The 25836-nt window shown below is 37.3% G+C and overlaps 1 protein-coding gene across 9 annotated transcripts in view; it reads left to right on the forward strand.

Annotated features, from left to right (window-relative positions):
* The window catches only part of IPO11 (importin 11), a 229617-nt gene that overhangs the window by 104167 nt on the left and 99614 nt on the right, over positions 1-25836 (forward strand). For all 9 annotated transcript variants that reach the window (XM_015140096.3, XM_015140095.3, XM_001083045.5 and 6 more), the window contains 4 exons: positions 12719-12834; positions 17334-17410; positions 23641-23720; positions 24158-24238. In XM_015140096.3, the coding sequence (XP_014995582.1) occupies positions 12719-12834; positions 17334-17410; positions 23641-23720; positions 24158-24238 (354 nt within the window). The remainder of the gene's footprint in view (positions 1-12718; positions 12835-17333; positions 17411-23640; positions 23721-24157; positions 24239-25836) is intronic.

A 25836-nucleotide genomic window follows, 5' to 3' on the forward strand; every position in this document is an offset into this window, starting at 1 on the left:
TCATAGTGCTGTAAGTTAGAAACCTGGGCATGCCATGTCTGAATTCTCTGATTAGAGTTTAGTGGACTGAAATTGAGGTGACTGCCAGAATAAGTTCTTAGCTGGAGGCTTTGGGGAAGAATCTGTTTCCATACTCATTCAGCTTGTTGGCAGAATTTAGTTTGTTGATTTGTAGGACTAAGGTCCCAGTTTACTTGCTAGCTGTCATCTAGAGTCCCCTCTCGTTCCCAAGTCCAGCCACATTCTTTGACACATAGCCACTTTCATGTTCAAAGTCAGTGGAGACATTCTCAAATGTCAAATCCCCTGAGGGTTTTAATCTGTGACCTCCCTTTATGCCACTAGCTAGAGAATACTCTCTTTTAAAGGGCTCTTGTGAGTAGGTCAGGCACACCTGGATAATTTTCCTATCTAAGGTCAGTTGATTTGGGACTTTAATTACAACTGTAAATTATTTCTTCACAGTAGTACCTAGATTAGTGTTTGAATAACTAGGAAATGATGTGTGTACAGTAGTGGCCAAGAACCTAAGTGATCATCGTAGATTTCTGCTTAGTACACTTAGTTGTCTATGCAGTTGAACCTATTCTTTTCACTTGTTATCTGCACATTTCCTCAGTGATGTTTTGTTACTTTCATCATCTTGAAGGGACATGACATATTTTTTTTTTTTTACACTTTAAATTCTAGGGTACATGTGCACAACGTGCAGGATTGTTACATATGTATACGTGTGCCATGTTGTTGTGCTGCACCCATTAACTCATCATTTACAGGAGGTATTTCTCCTAATGTTATCCCTCCCCGCTTCCCCCACCCCATGACAGGCCCCAGTATGTGATGTTCCCCACCCTGTGTCCAAGTTTTCTCATTGTTCAGTTCCCACCTATGAGTGAGAACATGCAGTGTTTGGTTTTCTGTCCTTGTGATAGTTTGCTCAGAGTAATGGTTTCCAGTTTCATCCTTGTCCCTACAAAAGGACATGAACTCATCCTTTTTAATGGCCGCATAGTATTCCATGGTGTATATGTGCCACATTTTCTTAATCCAGTCTATCATTGATGGACATTTGGGTTGGTTCCAAGTCTTTGCTATTGTGAATAGTGCCGCCATAAACATACGTGTGCATGTGTCTTTATAGCAGCATGATTTATAATCCTTTGGGTATATCCCCAGTAATGGGATGGCTGGGTCAAATGGTATTTCTAGTTCTAGATCCTTGAGGAATTGCCACGCTGTCTTCCACAATGGTTGAACTAGTTTATACTCCACCAACAGTGTAAAAGCGTTCCTATTTCTCCACATCCTCTCCAGCACCTGTTGTTTCCTGACTTTTTAATGATCTCCATTCTAACTGGTTTGAGATGGGAGATACGACAGATTCTTCTATGCTCTAGTTTGGACTGGTTTTTCTTAGGCTTTTGCACAGCTGTTGTAACTGATTTTCTTTTACTGCCTGTCCTTTCTGTGGGATGTCTGTTTTCTGTGCATCATATCTTTTCTTGTTTTACGTTCTTTTTCTGATGGCAGCCATGAATGGCAGTGGCATTTCACAAAAATACATAGAAGGTAAATTTGTTTTTTGAGATACTGCATGTGTGAAAATACCTTCATTCTACTTTCAAACTGATTCGTAGTTTGGCTGATATAAAAGTCTAGGTTTCCTCCTCAAAATTTTGGGGAGTTTTTTTTTCTTTGTCTTAAGACTTCCAAAATCGCTCTGGGGACCCTGGAGCCATTCTAATTCTTGATTCTTGAATGTATCACCCCTCCTTCACTTTTCTGGCAACTTGTATGATCATCTCTGTGTTCCTGTTTTCAGTTTCATCATGTGTCTTTTCATCTCATTGTTCTGGATACTTGGTGTACATTTCAAGCTGGAAACTCATCTTCTTGAATTATAGATGACTCCATTGTATCTTATTTCTTCCTCTTCGTGTTTTTCTTCTCTTACTTTCTGAACTTTTTGTTACTTACATGATCGATATTCTGAACAAGTCGTCTGATTTTCTTTTTTTCCTGCTTTTTCTTCTCTTTGTCCTTCTCTTCTACTTTCTAGGGAATTTTCTCAATTTTATCTTTCAGCCTTTTTATTGAGTTTTTCTTTTCTGCTGACATGTTTTAATGCCTGTGGGTTCTTTTGTGTTTTGCTGAATAATTCTTTTGTACAACATTTTGTTTTTGTTTTATGAATGCAGTGTTTTCTTTTGTTTTTTTAAAGAGATAAAAATGTTTTAATTTCAACTGTAAAAGACAAAGATCATTAGATTGCATTTTCTCTACAAGTTTCAAACCCGTTTGTAAAACCACAGGAATTTTAACCCCTAAAGGGTAAGAGAAAGACCAAAAAATAACAACCACAGGACAATTTTTGTATCAGTACTAATATAAAGCAACAAATTATTCTTTAAATAAAAATCCGTGTGTATTTTGTTTCTTTTTCTTTTCTTTTGAAATTATACTTTAAATTCTAGGATACATGTGCATAACGTACAGGTTTGTTACATATGTATACTTGTGTCATGTTGGTGTGCTGTACCCATCAACTCATCCTTTACATCAGGTATAACTCCCAATGCAATACCTCCCCCCTTCCCCCTCCCCATAATAGGCCCCGGTGTGTGATGTTCTCCTTCCCGAGTCCAGGTGATCTCATTGTTCAGTTCCCATTTATGAATGAGAACATGCGGTGTTTGGTTTTCTGTTCTTGCGATAGTTTGCTGAGAATGATGGGTACCAGCTGCATCCATGTCCCTACAAAGGACACAAACTCATCCTTTTTTTTGCCTGCAAATCTATGGTGTATATGTGCAACATTTTCTTAATCCAATCTGTCACTGATGGACATTTGGGTTGCTTCCAAGTCTTTGCTATTGTGAATAGTGCCACAATGAACATACATGTGCATGTGTCTTTATAGCAGCATGATTTATAATCCTTTGGGTATATCCCCAGTAATGGGATGGCTGGGCCATATGGTACTTCTAGTTCTAGATCGTTGAAGAATTGCCATACTGTTTTCCAGAATGGTTGAACTCGTTTGCAATCCCACCAACAGTGTAAAAGCATTCCTATTTCTCCACATCCTCTCCAGCACCTGTTGTTTCCTGACTTTTTAATGATTGCCATTCTAACTGGTGTGAGATGGTATCTCATTGTGGTTTTGATTTGCATTTCTCTGATGGCCAGTGATGATGAGCATTTTTTCATGTGTCTGTTGGCTGTATGCATGTCTTCTTTTGAGAAATGTCTGTTCATATCCCTTGCCCACTTTTTGATGGGGTTGTTTGTTTTTTTCTTGTAAATTTGTTTGAGTTCTTTGTAGGTTCTGGATATTAGCCCTTTGTCAGATGAGTAGATTGCAAAAATTTTCTCCAATGCTGTAGGTTGCCTGTTCACTCTAGTGGTAGTTTCTTTTGCTGTGCAAAAGCTCTTTAGTTTAATTAGATCCCATTTGTCAATTTTGGCTTTTGTTGCCATTGCTTTTGGTGTTTTAGACATGAAGTCTTTGCTCATGCCTATGTCCTGAATGGTATTACCTAGGTTTTCTTCTAGGGCTTTTATGGTATTAGGTCTAACATTTAAGTCTCTAATCCATCTCGAATTAATTTTTGTATAAGGAGTAAGGAAAGGATCCAGTTTCAGCTTTCTACTTATGGCCAGCCAATTTTCCCAGTACCATTTATTAAATAGGGAATCCTTTCCCATTTCTTGTTTTTCTCAGCTTTGTCAAAGATCAGATGGCTGTAGATGTGTGGTATTATTTCTGAGGACTCTGTTCTGTTCCATTGGTCTACATCTCTGTTTTGGTACCAGTACCATGCTGTTTTGGTTACTGTAGCCTTGTAGTATAGTTTGAAGTCAGATAGCGTGATGCCTCCAGCTTTGTTCTTTTGACTTAGGATTGTCTTGGCAGTGCGGGCTCTTTTTTTGGTTCCATATGAACTTTAAAGCAGTTTTTCCCAATTCTGTGAAGACAGTCATTGGTAGCTTGATGGGGATGGCATTGAATCTATAAATTACCTTGGGCAGTGTGTCCATTTTCACAATATTGATTCTTCCTATCCATGAGCATGGTATGTTCTTCCATTTGTTTGTGTCCTCTTTTATTTCACTGAGCAGTGGTTTGTAGTTCTCCTTGAAGAGGTGCTTTACATCCCTTGTAAGTTGGATTCCTAGGTATTTTATTCTCTTTGAAGCAATTGTGAATGGAAGTTCATTCATGATTTGGCTCTCTGTTTGTCTGTTACTGGTGTGTAAGAATGCTTGTGATTTTTGCATGTTGATTTTGTATCCTGAGACTTCGCTGAAGTTGCTTATCAGCTTAAGGAGATTTGGGGCTGAGACAGTGGGGTTTTCTATATGTATACAATCACGTCGTCTGCAAACAGGGACAATTTGACTTCTTCTTTTCCTAACTGAATACCCTTGATTTCTTTCTCTTTCCTGATTGCCCTAGCCAGAACTTCCAACACTATGTTGAATAGGAGTGGTGAGAGGGCATCCCTGTCTTGTGCCAGTTTTCAAAGGGAATGCTTCCAGTTTTTGTCCATTCAGTATGATATTGGCTGTGGGTTTGTCATAAATAGCTCTTATTATTTTGAGATACATTCCATCAATACTGAATTTATTGAGAATTTTTAGCATGAAGGGCTGTTGAATTTTGTCAAAGACCTTTTCTGCATCTATTGCATGTGATTTTTGTCTTTGGTTCTGTTTATATGCTGGATTATGTTTATTGATTTGCGTGTGTTGAACCAGCCTTGCATCCCAGGGATGAAGCCCACTTGATCATGGTGGATAAGCTTTTTGATGTGCTGCTGGATTCGGTTTGCCAGTATTTTATTGAGGATTTTTACATCGATGTTCATCAGGGATATTGGTCTAAAATTCTCTTTTTTTTGTTGTGTCTCTGCCAGGCTTTGGTATCAGCATGATGTTGGCATCATAAAAAGAGTTAGGGAGGATTCCCTCTTTTACTATTGATTGGAATAGTTTCAGAAGGAATGGTACCAGCTCCTCCTTGTACCTCTGGTAGAATTCAGCTGTGAATCCATCTGGTCCTGGACTTTTTTTGGTTGGTAGGCTATTAATTATTGCCTCAATTTCAGAGCCTGCTCTTGGTCTATTCAGGGATTCAACTTCTTCCTGGTTTAGTCTTGGGAGAGAGTAGGTGTCCAGGAAATTATCCATTTCTTCTAGATTTTCTGGTTTATTTGAGTAGAGGTGTTTATAGTATTCTCTGATGGTAGTTTGTATTTCTGTGGGGTCGGTGGTGATATCCCCTTTATCATTTTTTATTGCATCTACTTGATTCTTCTCTCTTTTCTTCTTTATTAGTCTTGCTAGTGGTCTATCAATTTTGTTGGTCCTTTCAAAAAACCAGCTCCTGGATTCATTGATTTTTTTGGAGGATTTTTTGTCTCTATCTCCTTCAGTTCTGCTCTGATCTTAGTTATTTCTTGCCTTCTGCTAGCTTTTGAATGTGTTTGCTCTTGCTTCTCTAGTTCTTTTAATTGTGATGTTAAAGTGTCAATTTTAGATCTTTCCAGCTTTCTCTTGTGGGCATTTAGTGCTATAAATTTCCCTCTACACACTGCTTTAAATGTGTCCCAGAGATTCTGGTATGTTGTATCTTTGTTCTCATTGGTTTCAAAGAACATCTTTATTTCTGCCTTCATTTCGTTATGTACCCAGTAGTCATTCAGGAGCAGGGTGTTCAGTTTCCATGTAGTTGAGCGGTTTTAATTGAGTTTCTTCGTCCTGAGTTCTAGTTTGATTGCATTGTGGTCTGAGAGACAATTTGTTATAATTTCTCTGCTTTTACATTTGCTGAAGAGTGCTTTACTTCCAATTATGTGGTCAATTTTGGAATAAGTATGATGTGGTGCTGAGAAGAATGTATATTCTGTTGATTTGGGGTGGAGAGTTCTGTTGATGTCTATTAGGTCCACTTGGTGCAGAGTTGAGTTCAATTCCTGGATATCCTTGTTAACTTTCTGTCTTGTTGACCTGTCTAATGTGGACAGTGGAGTGTTGAAGTCTCCCATTATTATTGTATGGGAGTCTAAGTCTCTTTGTAAGTCTCTAAGGACTTGTTTTGTGAATCTGGGTGCTCCTGTATTGGGTGCATATATATTTAGGATAGTTAGCTCTTCCCGATGAATTGATACCTTTACCATTATGTAATGGCCTTCTTTGTCTCTTTTGATCTTTGATGGTTTAAAGTCTGTTTTATCAGAGACTAGGATTGCAACCCCTGCTTTTTTATGTTCTCCATTTGCTTGGTAGATCTTCTTCCATCCCTTTATTTTGAGCCTGTGTGTGTCTGCTGTGAGGTGGGTCTCCTGAATACAGCAAACTAATGGGTCTTGACTCTTTATCCAGTTTGCCAGTCTATGTCTTTTAATTGGACCATTTAGTCCATTTACATTTAAGGTTAATATTGTTATGTGTGAACTTGATCCTGTCATTATGATGTTAACTGGTTATTTTGCTCGTTAGTTGATGAAGTTTCTTCCTAGCATCGATGGTCTTTACATTTTGGCATGTTTTTGCAATGGCTGGTACCGGTTGTTCCTTCCATGTTTAGTGCTTCCTTCAGGGTCTCTTGTAAGGCAGGCCTGGTGGTGACAAAATGTCTAAGCATTTGCTTATCTGTAAAGGATTTTATTTCTTCTTCACTTATGAAATTTATTTTGGCTGGATATGAAATTCTGGGTTGAAAATTCTTTTCTTTAAGAATGTTGAATATTGACCCTCACTCTATTCTGGCTTGTAGAGTTTCTGCTGAGGGATCTGTTGTTAGTCTGATGGGCTTCCCTTTGAGGTTAACCCAACCTTTCTCTCTGGCTGCCCTTAACAGTTTTTCCTTGATTTCAACTTTGGTGAATCTGACAGTTATGTGTCTTGGAGTTGTTCTTCTCAAGGAGTATCTTTGTGGCATTTTCTGTATTTCCTGAATTTGAATGTTGGCCTGCCTTATAGGGTTGGGGAAGTTCTCCTGGATGATATCCTGAAGAGTGTTTTCCAACTTGGTTCCATTTTCCCCCTCACTTTCAGGCACCCCAATCAGACATAGATTTGGTCTTTTCACATAATCCCATACTTCTTGCAGGCTTTGTTCATTTCTTTTTCCTCTTTTTTTTTTTTTAGACTTCTCTTCTCACTTCGTTTCATTCATTTGATCCTCAGTCGCTGATACTCTTTCTTCCAGTTGATTGAGTCGGTTACTGAAGCTTTGCGTTTGTCACGTATTTCTCATGTCATGGTTTTTATCTCTGTCAGTTTGTTTATGGCCTTCTCTGCATTGATTATTCTAGTTATCCATTCTTCCATTCTTTTTTCAAGATTTTTAGTTTCTTTGCATTGGGTACGTAATTCCTCCTTTAGCTCTGAGAAGTTTGATGGACTGAAGCCTTCTTCTCTCAACTTGTCAAAGTCATTCTCCGTCCAGCTTTGATCCGTTGCTGGCGATGAGCTGCATTCCTTTGGAGGGGGAGATGTGCTCTTATTTTTTGAATCCCAGCTTTTCTTCCCTGCTTTTTCCCCATCTTTGTGGTTTTATCTGCCTTTGGTCTTTGATAATGGTGACGTACTGATGGGGTTTTGGTGTGGGTGTCCTTCCTGTTTGTTAGTATTCCTTCTAACAGTCAGGACTCTCAGCTGTAGATCTGTTGGAGATTGCTTGAGGTCCACTCCAGACCCTGTTTGCCTGTGTATCAGCAGCAGAGGCTGCAGAAGATAGAATATTGCTGAACAGCGAGTGTACCTGTCTGATTCTTGCTTTGGAAGCTTCGTCTCAGGGGTATACCCCGCTGTGTGAGGTGTGGGGTGTCGGTCTGCCCCTAGTGGGGGATGTCTCCCAGTTAAGCTACTGAGGGGTCAGGGACCCACTTGAGCAGGCAGTCTTTTCGTTCTCAGATCTCAGCCTCCGTGTTGGGAGATCCACTGCTCTCTTCAAAGCTGTCAGACAGGGTCGTTTGCATCTGCAGAGGTTTCTGCTGCTTTTTTGTTTGTTTGTTTAGCTGTGCCCTGACCCCAGAGGTGGAGTCTACAGAGACAGGCAGGCCTCCTTGAGCTGCTGTGGGCTCCACCCAGTTTGAGCTCCCCAGTGGCTTTGTTTACCTACTTAAGCCTCAGCAATGGTGGGCGCCCCTCCCCCAGCCTGACTGCTGCCTTGCCCTTAGATCGCAGACTGCTGTGCTAGCAATGAGGGAGGCTTTGCGGGCGTGGGACCCTCCCGGCCAGGTGTGGGATATAATCTCCTGGTGTGCCATTTACTAAGACCCTTGGTAAAGCGCAGTATTGGGGTGGGAGTTACCCGATTTTCCAGGTGTTGTATGTGTCAGTTTCCCTGGCTAGGAAAAGGGATTCCCTTCCCCCTCGCCCTGCTTCAGCTCTGGCTGGTCGGGCTGCAGCAGCTGACCATCCCCGATTGTCCAGCACTCCCTAGTGAGATGAACCTGGTACCTCAGTTGAAAATGCGGAAATCACCCGTCTTCTGTGTCATTGGCACTGGGAGCTGGAGACTGGAGCTGTGCCTATTCGGCCATCTTGCTCCGCCCCATCACAGTGTTTTCTTTAATGCAGTGTTTTAATTACCAAAGATATTAATGATACATTTTTCTAAGCTTTCATCTCTGCCTGGTCTCTGTTTCTTTTAAGGTGCTGTTTTCGTATTTAGTTAGTTTTTTTGTTTTCCCTTTTTCATATCAAACATTTTAATCATATCTCTTGATCCTTGGTTGCCTTCTCTTATTTACTTACTTTCTATTATGAGAAGTTTGAAGCATATACAAAAAAGGAAGAAAAGTGTAATGAATCCTGAAGCATCACCCAACTTCAAGATCAGCATTTTGTCTGTATGAATTTAGGAATGGACACTAAAAAGCTGAGTAGAAGGATTGTGTGTGTGGTGTGCTGGGGAGGCTTGCTGATTATGGTGGTTTTTTTTCTTGAGACAGGATCTCACTCTGTTGCCCAGGCTGGAGTGCAGTGGTGTGATCTCTGCTCACCGCAATCTCTGCCTCCAGAGTTCAAGTGATCCTCCTGCCTCAGCCTCCCTAGTAGCTGGGGCTATAGGCGTGCACCACCATGCCTGGCTAATTTTTGTATATTTAGTGGAGACAGTGTTTCATACTGTTGGCCAGTCTAGTCTCAAACACCTGACCTCAGCTGATCTGCCCGCCTTGACCTCCCAAAGTGCTGGGATCACAGGCATGAGCCACTGCTCCCGGCCATAATTGTGTGTTTTTCTTTTAGAATGATCTCGTTAGGTTTTGTAGGAGAATGTTTTTGGGTTAATTTTTTAAGGTCTTTCCTCAGTGAAAGACCCCTCAGTCTCCTGCCTGTTACATGCTGATATAATCTTCCTGTTTTATGTCATATCCCTGTTCTTGATTACGTGGTATCTCCTTGTCTTGAAACCATCTGTTTTATCTTAGCAGAAAATAAATAGCTAGTTTTATGCTGGTTCAGAGGAGGGTCAGTTAGTTTTCTGCTTATGTATCTGGATGAGATCTTGGCATCAAACTGCTTTCTAAACATTTTCTAGAAGTCCTCTTATTATTAATAGTTCCTTTTCACTGTCCTCCAATCCTCTGTCCCCCAGATGCATGCATGCATGTGCACACGCACTTGTGCACACACACCCCTCAAAATACCTGGTGCCATTAGTTCCTCAGTCTTTTTTCTGTAGTGTAAATCAGGTAGTTTGTCTTTTCCTGCCGCCCCTGCTAGATTTTAGTTTTGGTTTCTTCGTTAGCTAAATCAGTTAGCACTTGTCTTTTTTCCCAGCTTCCAAAGTGAATGACTTTTATCTTTTCTTATGCTGTCTTTGTATTTCTGTTTTTAGTTCTTTAAAAAAAGGGAAAATCCTTCTATATCCTTTTAGTTGGCTTTGGGAAAGAACAGTAGTAAAGGCATGTGTTGAAACTGTTCATCCGTTAGCTGTTAACGTAGTGATTTCTAACACTGCTTTATTTGGTATAGCAGGAACATAGAGTATAGAGCTTGTGTAGGGGGAACTGGTCAGGAAGGCTAAGTGAACATCTCTTGAAGGTCAGAGGAAGAAATGTTATTTTTATTTTAGAAAAGTAGTCAGAGCACCACTGAGGTCACTAGTTCGGAAGAGGGTAAAACTAAGGTCAAATAGACTAATTAGGAGACTGTTACTCAGAAAAAAGATGATAAGAACCTGAATTATGGAGAGAAGGGGAAAGATTTGAAAAATATTTAGGAGATATTTCTTCTTTGAAGAAGAAGAAGAACCAGGAGGTAGTTATGATATAATTTGTCACTAGGTAATTAGTGATTCATGTCACTTGAGTTAGGAAATACAGGAAGAAGAACTGTATTTTAGGAAGACAATGAGTTGGTTCAGTATTAGAGGTTGAGATGACGTTCTAGCTGATAATGTGCTGTAGTTAGTTGATTATCTGGAGTTCAGAGAGTTGTTTCAGAGATGATAGATTTGTGTATCATCAATGTGTTCATGGGACATGAGAAGAGAGCCAAGGATACTACCCTGAGAATGGTCAGTATTTGGAGGGTGCTGTTTTTTGTTTTTTTGGTTTTTTTTTTAATGTTTCTTTTGTGGAAGTAATTATAGATTCACGGGACGTTTCAAGGATTGTATAGAGAAATCCCATGTGTCCTTCACCCAATTTCTCCTTACATCTTATGTAATTATAGTAGAATATTAATTCTCCTCTCCTTAATTATTCCTGGTAGTTGTCTTATTTTAATAACTGATGAATTTATTTTTGAACTTTCAGAGTATTGTAGGCAATGTCTTGTAGTTACTGTGGACCCAAAGGGTGCTTACATTTACTTAAAGCTGCATATCAGGGATTGGACACATTCTTTAGCCACTAGAATTATAAGGTACTGAATCTCTTCAGGTGTTGATTAAGACAGTGTGTGTGTTTAGCAGTTGCTTACTTTAGTTTTGCTAATGATAGCATATTTTGAATATTGGAATACAGACTTAAGTAAGTAGATAAATTTTCCAAGGAAATTTTAAGTCAACTTTATAATCAAAATGAACTTGACTTTTTTTTTTTCTTAATATTCTTTCTTTTTTGTTTCATGAAAGATTGAGCTATGTAGAGTGACATTGAAGTGAGTTTTAAGGCCCACTGTGTACTACTCTGTTAAATAATGGTATTTTCATAATTCTCTTCCTTTGGAAAACTCTTTAATAAAGTCTTCCAAGTGGTTTTTCATGATAAAAAGGGCCAAAATTGTATTTAACATAAGTTCTGGAGATTTAATATACAGTGCAGTGACTATAGTTAAAAAATAATGTATTGTACACTGGAGATTTGCAGGTAAAATCCCAACAATTGAACTTAGTAGTATATGTCATCAAAAGGGGCATACATGTATGCTATGTGGCCTTATAATTTGCTTTGAATTATATTGACATTTGAATTACTTCTTAGGTGAGGAGGTATTTGGTAATTTATTTGGTTTCCTGTTTGTGTTCATCAAATTATAGATATTATGTTTTACAGATTGACGTTTTACCCCTTTGTTTTCTTCCAAAATACTTACTGTGTAATACATTGAATCAACCTCCCTAAGACAGTAATTCAGCAAACTAGAATTTTATATCAAAACTTACCTTCTTCTTCCATCTTTGTGTTCTTGATTCATTAAAAATATTATCAAAAATTCTTTAATACGTTGAAAAGATAACAGAAAACTCCTTTGCCGTCATCCCAACATCATCCTTTTTCCTTTCCTGTATCTAAGAAGCAGTAAGTTTTTTCTGTTTGCGTCCAGAAACATTTTTGTGTATACCATATACAGATACCTAGATATTTTAAAAAATTCTTTGACACGTGGAATTGTTATACACACTTCTGCACCTTTTAAATTTGTTTGAAAATTTAAAATTCTGTGTCAAATCCTCCCATCCTTTTGTGTGTGTGTGTGTGTGTGTGTGTGTGTGTGTGTGTGAGGTGAGGGGATGGACAGATTCTCGCTCTGTCGTGTAGTTTGGAGTGCAGTGATGGGATCATAGCTCACTGACTGCAGCCTTGAACTCTAGGGCTCAAGCGATCCTCCTGCCTCAGTCTCCTGAGTAGCTGGGACTACAAGCAGGCAACACCATGCTTGGCTAACTTTTAAATATTTTTCAAGAACAGAGTCTTGCCATGTTGCCCAGGCTGGTCTCCAACTCCTGGCCTCAAGCAGTCCTCCCGCCTTGGCCTCCCAGTGAGTTGGGATGACAGGTGTGAGCCATGGCGTTCAGCCCCTAAAATCTTTTTTAATGGCTTTTCAATATTCTTGAATCTGAAGTTCCATAATTTAATTACTTTACCGACGAACATTTAGGGTAGGTTCGTTTTAGATTATTTAGGTGAAAGCATCTATAGAATTTAAAATTCCAAGGTTAATATGTCATCTGTAGTGACAGGGAGAGGAAAATAGATATTTCTTATATGTGCAATCTCTTAAAATTAACAGATGTATGTAGCCTTGGCATATACATTTTTTTAACTGCCAATAGGCAATTGAATAGTATTTTTTAATTTTTCCTTTCCAATTATAAACAGAACTAACTTTGTTTTACTATTGCTTGACCTTCCTAAAAATATGATTCATTTTTTTTAATTGGTTTTAGGGCTTTTTATATGATAGGTAATTTTTTGGTGGGGGATGGGACATTAGAGTGTCTTATTGTAAGTTTTATTTATACTTCCCATAGGGATTAGGAGCAGACAGCAAGAACCTGTACCCTTTCCTGCTCCCAGTTATTCAACTGAGTACAGATGTTTCCCAGCCTCCACATGTTTATCTTCTGGAAGATGGTTTAGAATTATGGTAAGAGGAAAAACTTAATACCATGGATCTTATTTTATTCGTGACCTTTCCTACTCTCATGCCAATGAAGTTAAGGTCATGTAATAGGGCTTTGAAAACAAAAAGTGTAAACTCTGTTTCTTCAAACTGGGCCATATATCTCCTTTTTTTTGACAGCTGTCACTCAGTGTAGGATTACAGTAGACAAAGTTAAAGGTGGACATTTCAGTAGGAACTCAACTGCATTTCATCTTTTGGAATTTGTCATGTAAAATGGGGTCATGGTAACTTTTCCAAAAAGTTATTGACTTATAATTTCCAGTCTGTTAAATGAGATGTTTGGGGGATATTAAGGTCCTCTTACTACTTAACCAAGCATTGAGATATTATACCTCAGCTCCAAATGCTAATGCTACTTACAGTCTTAACTTATTGTTTTACTGAGTAAATTAGTAGTATGCATTATTAAGAGGTTAAAAAAAATGACCTGCTTCTGTGGCAGCTCAGTGCTGCAAAGGCTTATTGACTGCCCATGGTGTGTAAGCAGCTGTGCTAGAAAATCCTTTTGCTTTATTAAGCTCACTGTACTGTTGGCAACAGTTTTTTCCAGAGACAATCTTTCAGTAATACATGAAAAGTTTCAAAATCCCGTTATGTAAATTGATAGTGCAGTTAAAGAAAGCAAATCATAGAGATCAACCATAAAAGAAATGAACATTTGTTTCTCTTCATCCCTGCCTCCCTCCCTTTGGAACTTGCTTCCTTCCTTCTATTGTTTTTCTTAGATGTCTAGAATTTAACAGTTTTGGTTCTTAGAAATTACCTTTGATGCAAATTATAAATAATGATCTATATCAGGATATGAGATGAATGACTTTAAAACTTTACTGAGTAGATACTTATTAATTTGTGGTTTGCGTTCCTCAGAAAGGTATTGTTCAAACTGAAATGGCATCTATATGGTTTGGTTGTAAATTAGCCTGTTGTTGAAATATTTTATATTCAAACATTTTGTATAAGGATGGATTACTTTAGATCAGAGGTTGGCAAACTTGTACTGGACAGGACCAGATATTAAATATTTTAGGCTTTCTAAGTGACACAGTCTTTGTTGCAACTATTCGACTCTACTGTCAGTGTCAAAACCGTCATAGACAATACATAAACAAGTAGGTATGGCTGTGCACCAGTTAAACATCATTTATAGAAATAAGTACATGGGTGGATTTAGCCCATGAACTGTAGTTTGCCAACCTCTGCCCTAGATTGTAAGATAAAATATTAATTCCTGGCAGATAAATAATTTTTGTAAACATGTAGATACTATATGATATTGAATGTTAGAAAAAAATCCAATATTAAAGAGATTAGACTCAGAGTTATCAGTATTGCTGACAATATATCAATGTGTTTATTAAAGGTGTAGATATTTTCAAGGGATTACATTAAAAAGTAGTAGTAAAAATGCACTGCTTTGTTAATGGAAATGTTTTTTCCTAGCCTTTAGTTACTTGCTAATGAAAATAAAATATTAGGAGAAAAAATTTTTAATTACCTAATTTGTTAATAGTTGAGTTTCTTTAAAGAGAAAAAATTCATGAAGAAACTCCTTCTTCATGAATTTTTCTTGATGGGTTAGAGTTTATATTTGAAATCAGGCAAACATAGGCACCATTCCCAGTGATATTACTGCATTTTATACGTAATTTGAATAAGTTAATCATCATTGGTGAACCACAGTTTCCTTGTCTGTAAAATGAAGAGTAATTCCTACCCTTACATGATTGTCGTGAATATCAGATAATGTTTGCTGAAGTGGTTGGCACTTTGGATATGGCATTCAATGCTTGAAAATAATTCAAGATTGCCTAGGAAGCAAAGGACAGATAGAGAACATTCTGCCCAGGGCAGAATTCTAATGAACTTGTAACATTTTGAGGACACGAGGAGCCATCTACAAAGACAGAGAAGAGCTATGTACTTATATAGTAGGAAAACCAAGCCAAGAGAGGATAACATTTCCTAGAAGAGGGGAGAGTGGTCAACTTTGTCAAATGTTGCTGATTTTCCTAGTAAGATTGGTATAGAGATGTGGATTTGGCCACATGAAGATGTTAGGAGGGTTTTCACCGGAGTGGTAAGAACATAAATTAGAATTGGAATAGACTGAAGAATGAATTGAAGGTAAGTCCGTACAGACTATACACACTGATAACTTGTTTGAGAGCTTTTACTATTAAGAGGAGCATAGAAATGGGGCAACAGCTGGGTAGTGTGGGAAATGTTAAGATCTAGAGGAATGGGTGAGGCTGGATTGAGAGAGTGGGATAAGTAAAGGAAGCAAAAAGTGGTGGGATTCAGAGCTCAAGTACAGGGGTTGAATTTTAGTAGCAGCTGGGATACTTCATCCATTTTAACTGGAGGCAGAAGGTGGTTTTCCAAATTTTGTAGTGTAATGAGATAGGAAGGTGTTCCATCCAGTAGCTTCTATTTTCTCGACAAAATATGAAGCATTGTCATTAGTGGGGAGTAATGGGCTGAATTAGGAGTTTGTACAAGATATGAGAGGTCTATAGGTGAGAGAAAGTATGAAGTAGTTATCTTAGAGAATGGGAATTTGAATTTATTAGGGATGAAACCAGTACCACTCGATGTTTGGGGTCACGAATATAAAGTGAAACTCTCAGACTGATTATGTGATTTATCTCCCACTATGGCTTTTTATTTTCCTCTTGCTCCATCTCACTAGAGGTTTGTCAGTTACTAGTCTTTTCAAAAACAACCTTTGGCCTTGGTTCTCTTTGTTGTATATCTGTTTCCTATTTATTAATATCTGTTCTTATGTTTATTATCTTATTCTGCTTGCTTTAGGTTTATGGGCTTGTTGTCATCTGATCTCCTTTCTAAGAAAATCAGCTTATCAACTCTTAGCCTTTCTTCTATCATAATATAAACATTTAATACAATAAATTATTTTTATACAGAATTTGAACAAAATACCTTGAAATTTTTTTATTTTTTTATTTTTAAGATAATTGGATGAGGTAGTAATGAATACTGGTAAGCAGTCAGCAGTATCAGCTATATCTTGTTAAATGTAATATGATCATTTTTTAAAACGAAACAAATTTGATTGCTTTTTGTCATTTACTCAAAAGATCATATCTTTCTCTTAAGAAAAAAAGCCTTTCTTTTAAAAGAACTTTGACTTCCTAGGATAAACTTGACCTGGTGGGGAATTCTACTATTAATGCATATTATAAACATTTTTCTAATACTTTATCTAATTTTATTTTTTCCTCTATTAATGAGCTGGATCTGTGATCTACATTTTGTGATTCTTCTTGATTTTATATCAGTGCTATGTTTAACAATTTAAAAATGGTTTTCATTGCACTGGAATGATTTTTGTGATATGTACCAATCTATTCTTTATACATTTGAACAATTAATTAATAAAAGGAACTGGAAATAGACCAATGTTGGGGGCCACGGGTTCTTTATAGTTATGATAGCATCATCAGGTTATTCCTTAGTTTTTAGTTTTTATAGCCAATATTAGATTTTGAATAGGCTTTCCCCTCCTTTCGTCGCTGCTGTTTTGACAATCAAAACAATCCTTATTTTGAGGGTTGGGGGATGTGAACAGATGGACCAACCACACACTTCTGGGATAACCCATCATGGATATATATTATGTCATGGATTCTGATCAGATTAGTTTGTAATTGGCCTTTGTTACACTAAACCTTCCGTGTATACGTATTATATTACGGATTGTTTCATAACTGCTAATGCGGTCAGATTGGCTTGTAATTGCCTTTATTGTACTAAGTTCATATTTGTTAAGCATTTAGCATAAGTTTTAGTAATTTATTAGCCTAGTTTCCCATCGAAGAACACATTAATTACATGTGGCAGAGGGACATATCAAGAAAATCAGAACAACAAATTAACTTTTTTACCTGTTTGACCAATTTGTAATAGTTATGCTTTTGGTTTATTGTTATAATTTCATTATTATGGATACTTTAGTATATACAGTTGTGTCTTTCTATCAACAGGAGATTGGTTCCAGGACTACCACATATACAAAAAATCATGCATACTCCAGTCCCGCAGTCAGCCCTGCGGAACCTGTGTATATGTGTATGTGAAAAGTCAGCCCTCCATGTACTTTGGTTTTTCATCCTGTGAATACTGTATTTTTAACCTTGCATTTGGTCGAAAAAGTCTGGATATAAGTGGACCCACTCAGTGTAAAGCTGTGTTGTGCAAGGGTCAACTGTAGTTATTTTCCTTACTACTTTTGCTGTGTATGTAGAAATACTACATAATTTGTAGACAGGTTTTTATTTTGAGACATTTGGTTAATTCTTTCTTAGAAAGATAATTTTTATAACTTACTGATTATACACTTACCTTTCTTCATTGAAATGAGACGTTTTAAAATATTTAAGTCATATGTTAATGGCTTTAATGGGCGTGGAAAGTGTTAATCATCTGCTTTTCCTTTCTAGGTTAGTAACTTTGGAAAACAGCCCATGTATCACACCAGAGTTGCTGCGTATATTTCAGAATATGTCACCACTTCTTGGTATGTGTTAAAGCATAAACTTACTAATGTTTTTTAATGCAACCATAATTTGAAGGCATTGAAACAAATTTTTTTTTTTATATATATATATATAAGTTCAACTTTTAGTTTAGATTCAGGGGATATATGTACAGGTTTGTTACATGGATATATTGCATGATGTTGGGGTTTGGGGTCCAGTTGATTCTGTCATCCAGTTAGTGAACATAGTACCTAATAGTTTTTCAACCTTTGAGTTCCTCCCTCTGCCTTCTAGTAGTTCACAGTATCTATTTTTGCCATGATCATGTCCATGAGTACTCAGTGTTTAGCTTCCATTTATAAATGAGAATATACATACTTTCCATTTTTATTTAATCCCTGATATTGACAAATAAGTCAATTGGTGGTGTTTGTTTTGTTTTGAGACAAGGTCTTGCTCTGTTGCCCAGGCTGTAGTGCAGTGGCATGGCATCTACTGCAGCTTCAAACTCCTGGACTGAAGCAACTCCTGTAGCTTCCTGAGTAGCTAGAGCTACAGGCACACACCACCACATCTGGCTATTTTTTTTGGAGATGGAGTTTTGCTCTTGTTGCGCTGGCTGGAGTGTAATGGTGTGATCTCGCCTCATGGCAGCCTCCACCTCCCGGGTTCAAACTATTCTCCTGCCTCAGCCTCCTGAGTAGCTGTGATTACAGGCATACATCACCACACACAGCTAATTTTTGTATTTTAGTAGAGACGGGGTTTCACCATGTTGGCCAGGCTGGCCTTGAACTCGTGACCTGGTGATCTGCCTGCCTTGGCCTCCCAAAGTGCTGGGATTGTCAGAGGCAAAAAATGTCCCTGAGGTATAATGAATGACACACTGGAAAAATAGACTCACTCTTTGAAAATACCAGCAAATGTGGACTAAAAACAATTATAACTGATTAAAAAATCATTTTCTTGCCTTATTTGTTGCATGAACATGGTGGTTAGATAATGTGATTAGTTCTTCACATTTTCTCCTAAATTTTTTGTTACTCTTTTCAAATAACAATCAAGGTAACCATTTATTTTCCAATAAAGAGCCATTTGCTGTTTGTTATCTAGAGTCCCCATAAAAGGAAAAACTTACCAAAGATGAAGTCAGTGGCAATAGGTGTTGATCTACTAGGAAAAATTTTTTCTTTCAGTCATCGTAGAGAAAGAGAATAGGGTTCTTTGGTGAAGGCCTTTTTAATTCTGTTCTACCTAACTTTGAGACTACATACCATCCTGCTTTAGGCAATCCACAGGCTTCTTTATATTTGACCTAGGATTAGACACCTCAGCCAGACCTTTTACCAGCTTTGTCATGAACAACATTCAGCTGCTTCCACATATGTGTGATTTCACACATTGGTATCTTTTCACTGTTTTCCACTTCAAATTCAGCATGCTTAGTCTCCACAATGCTCAGTTCCCTAAGAGTGGTGGGAGAGGCATTGGTAATCAAGAATAAGAGATTTAAATAGAAAGCATATGACTTACTTTACTATTACTGTATGACACTATTTTTAGTGTAGCTTTAGTTAAGTGCTCTAGTGTAGTGGTTTTTTGTTGGTGGTGGTGGTGGTGGTGGTGGTAGTGGTGGGGTTTTTTTTTGTTTGTTTGTTTGTTTTTGGTTTGTTTGCTTTGTGTGTGTGTGTGTGTTTTTGTTTTTGAGACAGAGGCTTTCTCTGTCACCCAGGCTGGAGTGCAGTGGCTCAATCTCAGCTCAGTGCAACCTCCGCCTCCCAGGTTCAAGCAGTTCTCCTGCCTCAGCCTTCCCGAGTTGCTGGGACTACAGGCATGCGCCACCATGCCCAGCGCCACCATGCCCAGCTAACCATGCCCAGCTAATTTTTGTATTTTTAGTAGTGAAAGGGTTTCACCATGTTGCCCAGGCTGCTCTCAAACCCCTGGCCTAATGTGATCCGCCTGCCTCGGCATCCCAGTGTGCTGGGATTACAGGCTTGAGCCACCTCTAGTGTAGTTTTAACGATAGAAATCTTTGTAGTTGATGCATGTTTCTTACCAAATCAGTAAGGAGTTTTATGTGTTTGGAATAATACCTGGCACAGAGTAAGCATTATCTAAATGTTTTGCTAGTATGTTTAGTACTATTACTATCACTATTAATATTACTCCTATTTTAAAATTATCCTACCATTGACTGGCTCTTCAGGATTTGTTACTTTACTGAATCAAGAACTAATGAAATTTCAACCTTTTGATAACGGATATTCAATTTAAACTTTTTTAATTTTTAAAGATTTAAAAAGTTCTATTTTATAAAGTTTCGATAAATATAGGTGATGTGGATGCTATTGAATTGTTTTCTACTTTTATTGTTCAAACTGGTATGTGTATTTACATCAATAGTGAATAAATTCTGTTTACATTTGTTCATGTTTATTAGTACATCTTGACCTCAGTATTGCTTTTATTTTTGTTTGAATTTGACATACAGCTTTTTGCCCCTTCCTTCCTTCTTTTCTTTTCTTTTCTTTTCCTTTCCTTTCCTTTCCTTTCCCCTTTCCCCTTTCCCCTTTCCTTTCCTTTCCCCGTTCCTTTCCTTTCCTCTCCTCTCCTCTCCTCTCCCCTCCCCTCCCCTCCCCTCCCCTCCCCTCCCCTCCCCTCCCCTCCCCTCCCCTCCCCTCCCCTCCCCTCCCCTCCCCTCCCCTCTCCTCTCCTCTCCTCTCCTCTCCTCTCCTCTCCTCTCCTCTCCTCTCCTCTCCTTTTTCCTTTCCTTTTTCCTTTTCTTTTTCCTTTTCTTTTTCCTTTTCTTTTTCCTTTTCTTTTTCCTTTCCTTTCCTTTCTTTCGTTTCACTCTTGTTGCCCAGGCTGGAGTGCGATGGTGTGATCTGTCTCCCGGGTTCAAGAGATTCTCCTGCCTCAGCCTTCCTAGTAGCTGGGATTACAGGCATGTGCCACCACCCTGGCTAATTTTTTGTGTTTTTAGTAGAGGTGGGGTTTCTCCATGTTGGTCAGGCTGGTCTTGAACTCCCGACCTCAGGTGATCCACCCGCCTCGGCCTCCCAAAGTACTGGGATTACAGGCATGAGCCAGTGTGCCCAGCCGTACATTCTTTCATATAAGTTTAAATATTTATTTTTAAATACAACCAGAATATTTAATCTTTTAAGAGTATAAACCAAAGTGAATACTGTTTTTGTATCAGTTAAATTCTCTTATCAGAACAATGCTTTTAAACTATCTATTTAATGAGTATGCTAGGTATTATATTTTTCTAAGCAGAAATTAAGCCACTGGGCTAGTTGCAGTGGCTCATGCCTGTAATCAGGTAGTTTGCTTGAGGGCAGGAGTTTGAGACCAGTCTGGGTGACATAGCAAGACCTCATGTCTACAGGAAATAAAAGTTAGATGGCCTTAGTGGCCCATGCTTGTGGTTCTAGCTGCTCAGGAGGCTGAAGCGAGAGGATCAAGGCTGCAGTGGCTGCAATGAGCCGTTATTCTGCTCTTGGATTCCAGCTTGGGCAACAGAGCAAGACACTTTCTCTTAAAAAAAGAAAGAAAGAAAGGCACTGGCAGAAAGTTTCCTACTTTAAAACATATAAAGCCAACATTATAGAACACTTTAAGATGTTTAAGTTAATGGTTTTTTTAGGATGTGTTAAGTATGAATATATTCAAGGCTAAGATTCATTTTACATCCTTTTTCCTACATGTAAATAGAATCTGGTAAATTTTAAGCAGAACCAGAGGCTGTAACTAGAAGTAATTCTATTAATTTAGTTCTAATGGCTTTTTTTCTTTAAATCTATGTTATGGTGTTAATTTACTTAGTATTCTCATTATTTAAAAGATCAGCATGTGACTGGCTCTTGTCCTAGTTATTATGAATGCAACAGTGATGTTCCTTTAAGTGTAAACTTTTTCAGCTGGTTACTTTCTGTCAAATTTGGAAAGGATGAAGTAGATTTCTCTAGATTCTGTATGACATAATTTAATAATTCACTCCCTGTCCTCCTTACAGAAATTTAAAGGAATATATAAAATATAAAATAAAAATTAGGTATAGGAGCAGAATTATAAATAAAAGCAAATAGGAGTAGATTATAAAATAAAATCACACTAACGATATGAATCATATATGCCCAGTGCATAACTAAATACTTAGATAGGTTATATACAGGTTTACCTTAGAGCTCTGTAGCGGTCTGTGAAAAGAAAAACTAGTCACTTAAATCAGGGATTTTCAGTCTTGGCTCTGTTGACGTTTGGGTCAGGTAATTTCTTTGTTGTGGGGAACTTTCCTGTGTATTGAAGGATGCTTAATAGTGTCCTCAGCTTCTACCTGCTTGATGATAGTGATGACAAAAATGTTTCTAGACATTACCAAATGTCCTGTAGGGGACAAAATGGCCCCTGGCTGCGAACCATAGACATAAATTACTCAGTATCTGGAAGTAAATATATATCTATTGCATGATTGAAGTATAACTTCTTGGTATTAGGACTAGACAACTTTTCTTCAGAGTCTCACTAGGGACTTGTGGATGTAATGAACAGTGTCCAGTACCTTAAAACAGATAAATTTGTTAATTTTAGAGCTATCTGTAATATTAGTATTTATTTATTTGATGATGATAACATGTCCAAGAAAAGTTTGTCAGTGCCATCCTGGGCATGGCAGAGGCATGGAAGGCGGTGTGAAGTGACCTAATTTGTATAGAATGGTCCAGCAATAGTTTTTAATTATCTGTAGGAAGAGATGGGCTCTTTTCTTTTTATATCAAGTCTTCTAAAATGTTGGGGTTTTTTAAACATTGATTTTGATAAAATTATACTTGGCAATGATTTCAAAATTATATTCCCTGATATGCCTGGAATGAAGCCATTCTCAGTTCTCTCTTAAATATAGACCCTTGGCCCTACTTTTCATGGCAATGGCCAGACAGTCTGCTATTCATTGTTGGTCTACAAAACAAGTATGCACAATTGCAGGCTTTCTCTCCTTGAGGAGAAAAGGATAATGTGAATTTTTCATAATGATAGCTTTAATATAAAGGACCCCTTTATCCTGAGATTTTTATCTTCTGTTGTAAAAAGATACTTAGATGACAGCTTTTGTTTTTTTTATGTCTTTTAGATTAGTAACTAGTAATAAGTTTATCATTTCCTCCTTCTTATCCTCATTTTTTAAAACTGTCAAATCCTAAAGTTTAGGAACTAATGCCTTCAAAGACATTTTGAGACAGGGTAGGATTGTCATTGTTTTGTGAAAATAAATGGAAAATTCACATCTGAATAGAATGTCTTCTTTCATTAGGATATGATAGATAAGAACACAGGGGCTTATCTTTTGCCAGAAATGGAGAAAAAACAATTTCTTATTGTGAGTGAATATAATTTCTAAAATACTTGCAGCAAAGAATGGCAGGTTTTAGGCATCGATGGTATTTTGGGGTCATATTTTAATCTGTATAATTTTACACATACAGCCTATATTCTCTTTTATATTATTAAGTAGTGAAACGTAAAATAGCACAGTGTCAACCTTTGATCATATTCAGTTTTAGCAAATAGTTTCTACTCTGCACTTGCAAAGGAATAGCTAAAAAGAGTATCCTTTTCTGATAAAAGCTGAAAGATTGAAAATATCTAAACTTAATATAATTTTTTTGGAGGGTGATCAGGACTCCGTTGAGAAGTCATATCGCATATTTAGTGCAAGTGCAGTAACACTCAGTAAATGTTCACTGAGTGAACCCATTTAAGCAGATGTCAAAATATGATGGTAAAATGATTCAGTTTCATGTAGTTTGCCATGCTAGCAGTAAAAATTTATTTTGAAATGAAAGGTTGGGTCAAATGGTTAGGTAGTTTTTTTCTGAAAGGAAAAAACATGGGGAGCTTGGCTTTTTTATGAATGTTTCACCTAGTGAAAAGCAAATAAGATAGCATTAAGCTTTGCGTTGATACCAGTATTCATTCATTCATTCATTCATTCATTCATTCATTCATTCATTCATTGAGACAGGGTCTCACCCTTTTGCCCACCCTAGAGTTCAGTGACATGATCATTGCTAACTGTACCCTTTAAGTCCTAGTGATGTCAGTTTTTAGATATCTATAGATACTAGTAGTCTGAATAGTGCTCAGAAGAGGTTTCTAGAATATGCGAATTAGTTTTAAATAACCATGAATCACTTCATTTAAACTAATTTTGAGCAGTGAATTAATTTGTTTTTTGTTTGTTTGACATTTATTGTTTTGGCAGAACTAAGTTCAGAAAATCTTAGAACTTGTTTTAAGATCATCAATGGTTATATCTTTTTATCATCAACGGAATTTTTACAGGTATGTTGGAGTAGTTTTGCATTATATGAAATTATATAATTATGATTTTGATTATTTCTTATTTGAAATCGGGGGTGCCTTTTCAAACTTTTAAGATTGGTCTTATTTTAAGGCAGAGAAACATTGACTGTGAGCATTTCCCATTGCAGGGCAGATGTGCTGCATGTAATTCCTTTCTTATTTAATGCAGAAAATGTGCTATGTTAACAAATTTTTATATTCCTATAAAAATCAATGTTTCGATAATCTATATTTTTTATTTGGCATAGTCTTTTTTCTTTAACTTTTCCTAGGAGTTCCAATTGAAATTTGATATGCTTAGACCATTATTAGTGTATAATTCTGAAGTGCATTATAATGAATCCCAAATGAAATTTTATGCCTTTTTGATATTACAGATATGTTCTTACATATATTGACTTTTAATTGAATTTCAGACATATGCAGTAGGTCTATGCCAGTCGTTTTGTGAACTTTTAAAGGAAATTACTACAGAAGGTCAAGTTCAGGTGCTCAAGGTATTGTAATCATTTTAAATGAATATATTTGTGAATTTTTCATTTATATTTTATGATTGGGTGTGGACTTCCATTTGGGTGTGGATGGTTCACAAGAAGGACAAGAGTTGATATAGTTCTAGACAGGCTATTTTAGCAGTTTTCAGTTGGTTTAATACCTGTGGACCAGAGGTCTCAAATCTGAAGGTTCATACACTTTCAATAGGCAACAGATCAACTGGACATCTTACGAAAATTCAATTCTGGATTTCTAACAAGGTCTGAACTGATTGGGATGTTGCCTATCTTGAGACCTCACTTTGGGTAGTAAGGATTTAAAAACTCTTGCAAATTATGCAGTGATGTAATATCTGATACTTCTCATTCTTTCATTTTGTTAGTCTGCTGTTGGGACAAAGTGTTCACTTTATAATTTGGTGGCTTTAATTTAAGTTAGCTATCAAAATTAGAGTACCGTGTTTGTTGAGATTGTGTAACTATGAACCAACAGTCTCTAAGTTATATATTATCTTTATATATTATACCTGTCTTAAAGATATAAATAGTATTCAATGTGTGTATTTACATATAAACAAATGTATGTAGAAATATATTAAAATATCTTTATGTATGGACTTTGAGAGAAGGTATAGCTGTTAAAAGTACCCCTGTTTGGGTACATGTATGTATACATACATGTCAAACCTGCACGTTGTACACATGTATCCTAGAACCTAAACTATAATGAAATAAATAAATAAATATAAAATTGATTCAAAATAAAAAGAAAAGTACCCCTATTTTTAGTGTTGAGTTTCTCAGCTATGTTCTAAGATATGAGAACTGAATTTATATCACAACAAAGTAGCATTATGGTGTGAAAATCGTGGCATTGCATTAGAGCCTAAAAATGATTTCACTTCCTCCCAGTGAAATGAAAGAGGTTATCCAAAGAGGTTTGCTGTAAAAAGTACACTTAAGTAATCACAATAACTGTAAGCAAGGATCCAAAGTGTACTTTAGGATCTAATTGGGTAAAAGTTTGCGCAGATAATGAAGTCTTACTTCATAGTAACTGATATGGTTAGGCTTTGTGTCCACACCCAAATCACCCTATGATCAAGGGGATTGTAGGCATTACCACCCCCTGATTAGTTATCTCTACCTGGTCTCCCAAGTCAAGGGAATCCTGGGGATGGTTTCCCCCATGCTGTTCTCATGATAGCGAGTCCTCACGAGATCTGATTGTTTTGTAAGGGCCTCCTCCCGCTTCGCTCAGCACTTCTTCCTGCCATCCCCTGAAGAAGCTGCCTCGCTTCCCTTTCACCTTCTGCCTTGATTGTAAGTTTCCTGAGGCCTCCCCAGCTATGCTGAACTGTGACTCAATTAAACCTTTTTCCTTTATAAATTACCCAGTCTCAGGCAGTTCTTTATAGCAGTATGAAAATTGACTCATACATTAACCAATAAGATACCATCTAGATTTGCATAAGCACAGTCTATGACGTTTGCACAACAGTGAAATCGCCTGATGACACATTTCTCAGAACATATCCCTGTTGATAAGTGGCGCATGACTGTGTTTTTATTCACTGTCACAACTCTGCTAGCATGAATCA

This window comes from Macaca mulatta, chromosome 6, assembly GCF_049350105.2.
Source record: "Macaca mulatta isolate MMU2019108-1 chromosome 6, T2T-MMU8v2.0, whole genome shotgun sequence".
NCBI classification, from domain to species: Eukaryota; Metazoa; Chordata; class Mammalia; order Primates; family Cercopithecidae; genus Macaca; species Macaca mulatta.